Raw genomic sequence first — 12,035 nt, forward strand, 5'->3', positions numbered from 1 at the left:
TCAGCTTACTGTAAAACATTCAGAACCAGCCTCATTCATTCTGAGGGAAACTCTGTGTTGGTTAACAGTAGTTATACTGTTGGGAGTGCTACACGGCTCTATGAGTAGTGTAAGAAGCATTTGAGCGGAAATACATCCAGCTGGATCCAATTTCTATGAAGGAAGATATCGAGCTTAATAAATAGTACACTCCTGGTACGCTGGGATCCACATCCGGCCGTTTGACTAGTCATGCGAGAACCTGGGAAAAATCTGCCTGTCCTGCCATCAGAGAAAGAGAACTTTCTGGGGTTCAGAAAGTGGCTGACCGTTTTGTGTCATACGCTAGCATGGCAACGCTATTGTGAAGGCTGTCGGGGAGGGTGGGGGGGCATACTGAGAGGGGAGGGAGGGGGAACACCAGAGAGCAGAGCTGTGGACACCCTTTTTACACTGTTTCGGGGGAACACACCGTTTGGCACGCCCATCTCTCGGCCCGTGCACGCGCGTGAAGGAGAGAACGACAACGGGACAGGCATGCTGAGAGAGGGGGGGGGGGGGGGGGGGGGGGGTGAGGGTGGAGTCACTGGAGTGTACTGGATTAGCCATGAGGGCGGAGTCGGGTGTCTGGAGTGGACGGGGTCAGGGGTAGGGGAGGGGCGGGGCTGGGGCGGTGGACGGTGGCGACGCGCTTTGGGGCGGCTCAGATCTGCTCTCCTTTGAAGGCTCCCCGGGCGGCACCGGAGGCGGCGGTGGCCGCGGCCGTCTGGACCGTCTTGTTGGTCATCACGCCCGTGGCGAACTCCTGCTGCGCCTTCTGGAAGCTGGCGCCGGTGGTCCGGTACAGCCCGTGCACCTGGGGAGAGCCGGGGGGGGGGGGGCATAATCACACACGGTACAACAGCGCCCTCTAGTGCCAGCCGCGCACACAGACAGAGAGAACGCTGTGTCTTACAGCAGATGCTGACTTCAGTCCCCCGCAATGAGAGCTCAGGCCTTTAATCTCATCAGTACACTCCCCCACAGCACTGATTCACACACAAACAGCAGACACACACGCGCGTCTGGAAGCAAAGATAAATCTGGAGGGAGCCCAGCGTTCAGGAGTTCACTCTGCAGCACAGAAATCGGATGGCGCTGATGAATTTGACATCCAGGAGACATCAAAATTCAAGCTTTGCCTCAATTGCTGTGTGGGATCCATCAATTTTAGTATTTTCATCCATCCTTTACAATAAAACTAATTAAATTCTATTCAATTCTATTTGTGTAACGCTTTTTAGAGACACAGTCACAAAGATGCTTTACAGTGGGAATTCAAATCAGAGAGTTATCCTTTAAATTCTGTAGCTTCCAATATTATACATGCGCAATAAGTGCATTTAAATAAAAATATGCATATTTAAGCGCTTCACTGTATCTGAGACATATCATGACTTGGATCATAAAAGTAACATGACTATTGTTAATTAACTCAGTTTAATAAACTTGCTAATTAACTGGCTGTAACGCCAGGCACTCCTCCCATGTGATAACGTTGCAAATTCTCTCCTAAGCCCTCTGCATTTCTGAAAGCTAATTAAGCAAATCAGTGACCCTGGACCTGATGGGTTTCAAGGCTTTCCCCCGTAGTGGAATTTCTCTGTGCTTCCCTTCTACGGTACTGACGTATTGATTCTCCTCTGGTAGGGTGGAAATGATTTCTCTACGAGCACTGCATTCCACCATCCCTTAACCCCCACATCTCATTATTTTTCCCCCACACATCTTCTCAACTTCCTGCTTCAGGTTAGTTCATATGAAGCGCTCCGACTGATGCTGTGTGAATCTGTGTGGGCGAGAAAGCGTTTTTTTCTGAGACGGAAGATTCCGGAATCGGAACAGGGCAGAGACCAGCTTAGGGCTGTGAATCTGACCAAAACCGTTGGGTCAGAAAATCAAGTGACTCAAAGATGGAGGAGAAGAAAACAGCGGAGCAGACTCAGGACTCCGAGCTGGGGGCTTCGCAGATGAGACGTGCCGCTGATTTAAATGACGGAAACAGAAATGGCGACTGACGTTTCTTCGCTGTTTTTGTCTCCGTGCCGCGGGCTGAGCCTGAAGCTGCGTGATACCGACCGTTAACGCGTACGCACGCCAACAGGATTTACCCGTCTGTTTGCTCAAGGACCAGCATCACTGAACAAAGAGTCGTGAAGTCTGAGAAAAAGTGTCCCTTACACTATCCCACGAACACAGAACTCTGTTCAACCAAGCTCCTCATAGAAAGCTCAATTTGCATCCAGCTGAGAAATGTGTAAAAACACAAAAAACACATTAGTCAGTCATTAATCAGTCTGGACCATCCCTTGAATGACTATCCATCTTTTTTAGCCTCATTTTTAAAAGCAAAGTTTCTCTGTACTTTTGAATTTGTCCTGTTACTATCTGGGGAGACATTTCAACTGCCAATGTTGCGTTAAAGGTATTCCAAAGTCAGGGAAAAGACTGAAAAAAGTGCTGTAGCGTAGTTTTAACACTGTGTGTTTCACAGAAAGCAGATTTACACAAGTGGACACTGGACGCTGTGGCCAAGCCCAAGCACGAACAGGCGTAGCGAGCGTTTCTATGATGTGGGGTGGCGATGGGTACCTTTTTGAACATGATGAGCGAGATGACGGCGGAGGCGGTGAAGAGGGCGGCGATGAGGATCATGATGATGCCCACCGGGACGCTCTTATTCAGGCCGGTGAGCGCCGAGATCCAGCCGCTGCGGGGGAAGAACGGAGTCACGTCACCGCGGTTACCCAGCATCCTCCACCCCAGCCTTTATCTGCCGTCACTATGGTCACAAGCATCCTCCACGCAAAGCCTTTATCTACCATCACCTCAGTCACCGAGCATCCTCCACCCAAGCCTTTATCTGCCGTCACCATGGTCACAAGCATCCTCCACCCGAGCCATTATCTGACGTCACCACAGTGACCGAGCATCCTCCACCCAAGCCATTATCTGTCGTTACCACGGTCACCGAGCATCCTCTACCCACGCCTTTATCTGCCATCACCACGGTTACCAAGCATCCTCCACCCAAGCCTTTATCTGCCGTCACCACGGTTACCGAGCATCCTCCACCTAAGCCTTTATCTGCCATCACCGTGGTCACCAAGCATCCTCCACCCAAGCCTTTATCTGCCTGACTCCTCTTACATAAACACATTTATGACTACTGCCTCTGTGGGACCAATTAAACATGAATGGACAGACGGCTTTTATAGAAGAGACTAGCTGGTAGTTATTAACAGCATCTTGATTCTGTGTGTAGTACAGCCCTTTCTTCTTCTATGGTCTACTGAATCGGTTCCCCTTTTGTAACCCACAAAACAGTACAAAAACCAGATCAAAACAACACACACACACACACACACACATACGCACACAGTTTCTTCACACATACATCTTAAATAGATGGACAAGTAACTGAAAAATCTGCAAAGGATGTGGTTATCAGCAAACATGCGAATATAAAATGCAACCCGTTCTCCGCACTCACCTCGCTCCCCAGCCTGTGATGCCGATGGCCTGCAGCACGTGCACGCCGAACTGGCAGATATACACAAAGAAGAAGACAAAGAATCTGAAGGAGCTGTCACTCCTGCAAGGCAAACAGAGGACAAACCGTGTGAGGTACAGAATATCAGCTACAGGCCAGTATTTCTGCTCTAAGGCTCTTTCACAGGAGAGAACTGCCACAGTGAAACAATCCAAAACGTGACCTGAGGTTAAATAGTGGTGTAACACTGTTTTACTGCAAGGGTGTGGTTATATGTACAGTAGCTTTATTAATGACATTTTAATGGCAGGTGTCCATTGTTGTGTTGTACAGCCTAGTTCACCTGTAAGAAATGGAAATGTTCACACAGTCATGTTTACAGACGCTTTACTGGAGTAGCTCAGACTGAACACATGACAGCATTCTTCAATCAGGTACTGCAGTGAAATGACCATGCAAATGTTCTCTCGAGGGATTAATGAAATTGCCAGGATGCAATTGGATTTAGAAATGGAAACTGCTTCCTGAAGGCTCTGTACAGGGGTTAGGGTGGCAGGGTTAGGGGTTAGTGTTACTGATAGTGTGTGTGCTAGCTGGGGACATTACCTGAAGGCTCTGTACAGGGGTTAGGGTGGCTGAGATAGGGGTTAGTGGGACTGTTAGTTTGTGTGCTAGCTGGGGACATTACCTGAAGGCTCTGTACAGGGGTTAGGGTGTCCTTACCTGAAGGCTCCATACAGGGGTCTGTACCAGCAGACGAAGGAGCAGGGGGTGAAGAGCATGAACCACAGCATGGCCAGGCCGAAGTCCACGCCCCGCGTGGCGTCCACGCAGAACCAGGCCAGGCACCCAAAAATGTTCACAAACAGCGTCCCCGTGTGGACTGCAGAGGAACAGCAAGCGAGAACACATCACACAACTTTCAACTGCCATAAAATGCATTTCACACAACTGGAAATGAGCACTTCTCATTTTAAAAAGTAAAAAGTGTGCATTGAAACACAATAAACATGCAGAAACTAGTTCTTTGGTCAACAGCCCCAATCAAAATGTCTTGGCTGGGATCACTTTAGATTATTGCCTATGACAGACAGAGATCAGATTAGAAAACCTAATCTTCCCCAGTGTTCTTGCGCTGGCCTAAATTCAGCTGTACATTTCCACTCAGGATTCTCATTGGCAGGTTTCACTGGGAAGTCCTTATTTCGCTTAGAAATTAACAGAAGGAAGAAGACTGCTGAAATACGTTCCAGCCAAATGAAATCGGTGCCCCCAGCACTTCCCTGATAAAGGACTGGCTCTGACCTGCTGGTTTATCTGTGGCGAGAGAGATAAGGCCACGCCTCCCTGTGCTAGACCCATTCGCTCACGTTTACTTCCTGGACGCGACTGTGCAAACTAGCACGGTTGTGATGACGTCCACACAGAGGCCACAGCTGCTACAGTGTGGCTCATTTCTACACAGACCACACTGCAAAGTCAGTATTACGAGCTAACCCAAACCAGCTCTGTGCCCGGATGTCAAAAAACACCGTGTTTGAAGCAGCCAAGAGAGAGCAACTACCTTAGAGCATAATCCTAAAGACTGACCACGAGAATACGTAGACAGAAAAATAACATCAGTCAATAAACCAATCAAAATAAAGACTGGCATGAGGTTTTTTTGTACTTGTAATCCACAATCCTCTGAGTGATACGCTGCTTTTATTTTGACATGGGGAAATGTAAGGAAATCCTCTTTAAACAATTGCATAAGGTGACACTGAAGCAGCAGTTTCGGTAGCTGTCATGTTATACAGTGAGTAAATAGCTCCTCCGATCCTCTGCACAGGCATCAGTGACGCAGGTGGCAAAGTAAAGAGCCACACCTCAACCATACCGTCTCTGCCTGTATTTACAGTGAACAAATATACGCTTAACATGACAGGCTTCAGAGGACACACACATATGTGCACATACACACACACACAACCACACACATACACACACGCATGCATGCACACACAAACATGCACACACACAGCACACACACCACGTGCACACACACACATGCACAGACACACACACACACGCGTACACGCACAAACATGCATGCACACACGCATACATGCACAAACATGCATGCACACACATACACACACACACGCACACACACACCACACACACACGTGCACACAGACACACACACATGCATGCACGCGCGCACACACACCACGCACGCATACACACACCACACACACGCGCGCGCACACATGCACACACACGCAACCACACCACACATACAACACACACCACACCACACACCCACCCACCCTTTAAAGGAACAGAATAACCAGGTCACAGGATAAAGAACTAGAACTAAACTAAAATTCACCATTCAGCACAGAATAATGTTTCCACTCACAGTGAGTGAGTCTTACTCTGATAAGAACCCGAGGCTTTCTAAAAACAGATGGGTGTTTCCCAGGGCTGGTTGTTAATATTGAATCAGTTACACGGACTGCCCTGAATACACATTTCTGCTGCATATTACACACTTACACATCCAGAGATAGTACATGATTTTCACCGTCTTCTGAAACTCCACAGGTATGTCCACGGAGATGTCGTGGTAAAAACAGGGCCCGACCGGCAACTGCTCCGGAAGAGGAGGCCAATTGTTTTTCCTTCCTGAAAGAAAACGAAAACCGTTTGTGTCAGTCCTCTCTATTGGCAGCTTATCTCACACATCTCTCCCTGCTTCCGCTGCCATAATGTGAAATGTGTTTTTGCCATTTCCACAGTGATGGAAACAACTGTGTACAGCTGCGCTGACAAAAGCACCCTTTGTGTTCCAGACAAACATCAATAAACAAAATATGGCTTTCTACCCACTGAGACTCACTATGCATTTCTGCAACAGATCTGCCTCATAGGTTTTCAATAACCCAAGTGATTTCCCCCTGAAAATACTTCCTGATTTTTTTTACAGCCAATATGGCTCCAGGACTTGATTACAAATGCAGCTGCCCCAATTATGTACTAAACATGATTTATTTTCTTCCACACAGACGCCTAAACAAAACAATGACAATAGCACTAAACAAACAGCAAATGGCCATAACTAAAAGTACAGTTAATTAAGACGCAAATGGTCCTTGGGTAAAATATTTGTTAGTGACTTTAACAGAGGTGGTTAAGTTGAATTCTTTCAGATCGATTTGTCTTTGCATGCTAGAGAGAAGCACGGACTTGCTATTCACTGATGGGGCATACCGAAGGTCATTGGAGCATCTACAAAACACACATCTGATAAGGTACAATACTCATTTTGTAACAGTTATTCATATCCATGAACACATTAAGTCAAGTTCACACCGTAACCACTACTCTGGCCTAACCTATGCTAAGTCAAACTAGGAGACATGACAAGCTACAACAGCAAGATAATGATACAGTGATCATGATAATGATAATAATAGTACATCAAGGTGATAATACTGGCTGAGAGAAAAGCACATTACAGACACACCCAAGGTCACGCTGATTCAATACTAAGGAGAAGGTAGCAGGTGGTCAACACCGTAGACCAGGTGCACCCCAGCCTGGTCTTGGAGAGATAATATCTCTGCAGTCTTTTACTCCAGCCAGGCTCATAACCCTTGCTAGAGCCAATTTAGCTCCCTCTTCAATCTCTGATCGACTATATACTGATTACAGGAGCAAAGCTGTATATGTCTGCCTCGATCTGGGCAAAGTCAAGTAAATTAAGAATACTAATCAGACGGTGCTGCTATGGAAAGCTGTAGGTTATATGCAGTGTGTGTGTGGTTTTCAGGGGGAAAGCTGTAGGTTACATGCAGTGTGTGTGTGGTTTTCAGGGGGAAAGCTGTAGGTTACATGCAGTGTGTGTGTGGTTTTCAGGGGGAAAGCTGTAGGTTACATGCAGTGTGTGTGTGGTTTTCAGGGGGAAAGCTGTAGGTTACATGCAGTGTGTGTGTGGTTTTCAGGGGGAAAGCTGTAGGTTACATGCAGTGTGTGTGTGGTTTTCAGGGGGAAAGCTGTAGGTTACAGCAGTGGTGGGTTAAAAGCTGTAGGTTACATGCAGTGTGTGTGTGGTTTTCAGGGGAAAGCTGTAGGTAATGCAGTGTGTGTGTGGTTTTCAGGGGGAAAGCTGTAGGTTACATGCAGTGTGTGTGTGGTTTTCAGGGGGAAAGCTGTAGGTTACATGCAGTGTGTGAGTGGTTTTCAGGGGGAAAGCTGTAGGTTACATGCAGTGTGAATGCGGTGTTCCCCACGGGCCGGTTCAGGGCCCTCTTACCTCCTGAGGCGCTGAGAGACTGCATCTCTCTCTCCCGCCGGTCGAGCTCCGCAGCCTTCTTCTCCAGCTCCTCCTGACGCTTCAAAAGTTCCGCCTGAGCCCGAACCTGGTCCTGGAGCAGGAGGAGGAAGAACGTTAGGGTTAGGGTTATAACGCTCTGCACTGTTTGGAAATGTACGTTTTTTTACAAAGCATTTGGATTGTTTCTCGAAATACCAAGAGAATGCACAGCACCATTCAAAACCCGCTGAATGCAAGTGAATTGCAAAATGTAGAAGCCAGCCTTCATATCTTTTCTCGGCGGCTCAAAGTCATGTGACTTGGCTTAACCATATGAGAAGGTCTGCCAACATGCTCTTTCAAAAGCCTGTCGACACAATGCCCAACCATCTAAATCAGAGAGCTTCCGGCAGCGCTGAATTATACATCTCCTATCACCAGCACGCCGTTCGCCTCTGGGGCTTATGTCTGGATCCACTATTCACTCGAAGACCGATCCGATTCCCTGGCGAGAACAGTCACTGCTCCTCCCCAAGGGGGAGCAGAAATTAAACTCGGCCCCTCGAGAGTCGCTTCTCAAAACAAGGACAAAAAACTCAGCGGTGCTCAAACGGATGTCGTATAATGTGCTGTTGCACAGAAAACACAGGACTGATCACAGACATGTTTCACAATCTGAAGCGAGCTGTCCTCCGGCGCTCCCTCTGCGTTTCCGCACACGTCCTGTTCAGTGCCGTTTGTTTTGCCGTGCGCCAGCGAACCTCTGGCTCTTTTAATCACGGTGTCGAGTGTTGCGCTGAACCGTTTCGGGCTCTTCAGTGATCCAGGTTCCTGTTCCTTCAATATTCATTATCCACACAGACCCAAGTATGCCCCTTTCTGTACTTTTATCTGCTGCAAACTTTTCATCAAGACCTTGTTTTCTTGCCTTCCTTCACAAACAGCATGTACCACCTGTTGGGCCTTAAATATGTAGCATCCTTTGCTGGCCTGGTACCTTAATTGGCTGTCCATGCATCCAGGGGGGCGCTTGGCTGGGAGTGGGGACCCTATGGCGCTTTTCACACATATGGTGTAACCCGGGGCTGTGGGGGGAATTCTGGGACACTGAGGGTGGGTGTGGGGGAGGGATAAAGATAGTGTGCAGGGGCAGAGGTGGGGAGAGAAGATGAGGTAAGAGAATGGTGGGTACTGTACTCGTATCTATTGCTGTGATTAGGCTGGGGGGAGAGAAAGGCACTGAACCAACGTCGGTAGCTGCATGTAAGCTAAGGGGGCGCACTGTACCTGTGTCTGTAGCTGCGTGTAGGTTGAGGGGGGGTACTGTACCTGTGTCTGTACCTGCGTGTAGATGGGGGGGAGGGGGTACTGTACCTGTGTCTGTAGCTGCGTGTAGGTGGGGGAGGGGGGGGTACTGTACCTGTGTCTGTAGCTGCGTGTAGGGTTGACGGGGGAGGTGAGGGGGGTACTGTACCTGGTCTGTAGGCTGGTGTGTGTGAGGGGGGGGGTACTGTCGCTGTCTGTACGTTGGGAGGTCCTGGGTTATGCCTGTTGTTGGTGGTGGGCGGGGCTTTAGGGGCGGAGCCAGGGGCCGCCTGGAAAGCACAAAAAAGCAGGTCAGACCAGCATGCATTTACCACAACAACAAAAAAACAAGCACGCATTTCTCACAAAAAACTAAGACTACTCATTTCATTTGCTAATACAGGCTATTACGTTTTTCCTCTCGATCTTTGCAGCCCGGCGTCCATGCAGAGGCAGCGGTGCTCTAAGAACATGCCACGCAAGGCGACGCTTGGATCTGCACGAGGCCAGAGCGCCGCTTTCCTCCCCGGGCTCTTTAAAGTTCCTCTGGAAGGCAGCGACCCAAACCGAGCCCTGGTCTTACGGGCTTGCGGAAGCCCCGGGTGACCGCCTCGCATTACCACAGGTTTTTGAAACCAAATGAAAGAGCTCGGGAAGCACATCCACTTGCAAAACTCCACACAAACGAGGGCGATCCCGTCAGGTCTGGGACAGCCGAGGTTTCACCCAGCCGTCCAATGTGAAGGAACCGCGGAGGCCTTCCGTAAGCTGGAAGAGCGAGGCGCTCCGGTGACACAGGAGCATGACATCGGACGAGACCGGGGACGGTCTAGAGATATTCCCCTAGGGGCACGCTGCGCAAACACAGAGCCGCTCCACCACGTTCAACATGGGTGCAATACCACCCCCCCGACCCCAAATCTGCGATTTCAGAGTCTAAACAAATACAGAGAGATGCTTAGCTGTTTCTGGTGCTCGGCTGTGGGTTTTAGACCGAGCAAACGCTCGTCGCCACGGCGCCCACACGAGCTGAGCCAATCAGGTCACCGGAACAGTGTTACTCTCGCTGCCTGCATAAATAATCACAAGCTGTTATTCTTTATTCTTCAACCCCAATCACAGCACTGTTAATTTCTTTGCGCTCACAGTCTGGCCTAGAAATAAAGCCAGACGATAGGCAATCGTTCAAGTTGTAGGCACTATTTTGCTGCCCATTTATAAAAAGGGGAAATCCCATTCCGTAAAAATCATCCTTCCCACACAGTCTGCATTTTTTAAAACGTTTTAACAATGCATTTTCAGAACATGCATCCCCTTCTACCCACTCATTTTGTGGGTAGAATAATAACAATAACTACTGAACAATAACTACAGAGTTTGAAAAATGAGAAGCAGGCTTTCTATGATGATTGCAAAATTAAGAAATGACTAAATAATGACATCAGCGCTCACCAAGTCCAAGATTACATGCACCAGGAACACAGACAGCAAACACAGTCCACGGAGAGAGAGGAGAGTGTGGGAGTTGGAGTACGGCTACTGAGTGCACTGCAGTGCAGGAGGGTGTCAGTTACCCCGCCCCTCCCTTCCGCATTCTCCAATAGAATGTCTGAACAGACAGAACTTCCTGTGAACCTCAAATTATTCCCTGCGTTGCATTCTATGACATGCAAATGACTCCATCCTCATTTGAAATGCTGCAATTTTACACCCCCTCAGTACCCATAGCCTAGATCCCATTTTACCAAGGATTCTACAGTCACTGTAGGGAAGGAGTCCTATTAATTATGTACTGTATGCAGTATAATAATAAAGCAAGAGGAGAAACTCTTTTACACCAGACTGTAGCCTTCCTTCACACAGGAAGTAAAGTCTGCTAGCAGGGGCTGCAGATGTACATCAGTCTTTCATTCCTCTGTCCATCAGGGAGACAAAATCCCAACAACGTTCCATACCGCTCCAGGGAAAACTCAGTTCCTTTTTCCATTTCAGGGGCCAGTAGCGAGCACCCAAACAGCCGGTTTCCCGCTCCGAGCTACGCGTGCACCTCACCAGGGCCATCGCTGAAACGCCCCCTCACCCAAAGGCCCGAGCGAGCAGGCCTTTACATAAGCGCCTTCGACAAGATACGGATTGAGCCGCAGGTCATAGATGAGTTCGCAAATCTCTGACTGACAAGAACCGCTTGAGTTCTCATCTTATCTACGCAGGAAGGCTAGTCCAGAGACACAGCATGGCATCGGCACAGGCAAACATCCCATTGGCTACTTACCGTTCTGCCGTCCGTGAAAGGATTGTACTCCTCCAAACCTGGAGGAGCATTCTGTGTTACCTGTGTCACTGATGGGTCCTGGAGAGAGAAAAGAGCTACTGTTAGCATGCACTGCTGATATGTATATGACTACTGTGTGCTGTTAGCATTCTGATCCTGAGGTATATTTTTATTTCTCTCTGTCCCACTTAAATGTCCCTAAAATTGTCATGGCAATAAAGGACATTTGAACTTTGGTAAAGCACAAAGTCAGACTTTAACCTATCTAAATGATCTGATCAAACCCTATTTATGTGCACACGCCCGAGATCAGCAGCTGATTCAGGTCTGTTCAGTGCCCGGGGGTCACGCAAAGATAACCTGATTTCATATTACCTTAGCTTCCTATAAGGAAATAATGAGCGTAATGAGGTAGCTAGCAGCAGGGCTAACAGCAGCAGCTGCAGGATCCTCATTCAGCAAAAACACACACCCACACAGGAACTCACAAATCTCAGTCAAGCGCAGTTCCTGCATGTACGTACAGCACCGATCAATTCCATTTCTTGGACCAGCCAACGAGCAGGACAACAAAGCCCAATACAGAAACACAATGAGAGTTTATGGTAATCCAAGAGAATATTTAATTATTTCATACCACCGAAGTG

General features: G+C 48.4%; 1 protein-coding gene across 2 annotated transcripts; it reads right to left on the minus strand.

Moving 5' to 3' along the window:
• Nucleotides 1-419: 419 nt before the first annotated feature.
• LOC135233341 (secretory carrier-associated membrane protein 1-like) lies at nucleotides 420-9,164 on the minus strand. Of its 2 annotated transcripts, none has more exons than XM_064296770.1 (7): nucleotides 9,141-9,164; nucleotides 7,812-7,923; nucleotides 6,053-6,181; nucleotides 4,235-4,394; nucleotides 3,512-3,613; nucleotides 2,611-2,728; nucleotides 420-835 (listed from the first exon to the last, which is right to left on the minus strand). In XM_064296770.1, the coding sequence occupies exons 2-7, from the start codon at nucleotides 7,834-7,836 to the stop codon at nucleotides 683-685; spliced, it is 687 nt and encodes a 228-aa protein (XP_064152840.1). In that variant the 5' UTR covers nucleotides 7,837-7,923; nucleotides 9,141-9,164; the 3' UTR covers nucleotides 420-682. The 2 variants fall into 2 exon arrangements, with proteins under 2 accessions (XP_064152840.1, XP_064152841.1); XM_064296771.1 differs by lacking the exon at nucleotides 9,141-9,164 and adding an exon at nucleotides 9,099-9,115.
• Nucleotides 9,165-12,035: the final 2,871 nt, after the last annotated feature.

This window comes from Anguilla rostrata, chromosome 10 (genome assembly GCF_018555375.3).
Source record: "Anguilla rostrata isolate EN2019 chromosome 10, ASM1855537v3, whole genome shotgun sequence".
Lineage (NCBI taxonomy): Eukaryota > Metazoa > Chordata > Actinopteri > Anguilliformes > Anguillidae > Anguilla > Anguilla rostrata.

Coding starts and splice junctions, on each gene's coding strand:
- LOC135233341 (XM_064296770.1), bottom strand. CDS start 7,836: ATGCAGTCTCTCAGCGCCTCAGGAG. Junction 4,395..6,052: donor CATGTACTATCTCTGGATGT/GTAAGTGTGTAA, acceptor GTTCCTCTGCAG/TCCACACGGGGACGCTGTTT. Junction 2,729..3,511: donor ATCACAGGCTGGGGAGCGAG/GTGAGTGCGGAG, acceptor CTTCCCCCGCAG/CGGCTGGATCTCGGCGCTCA.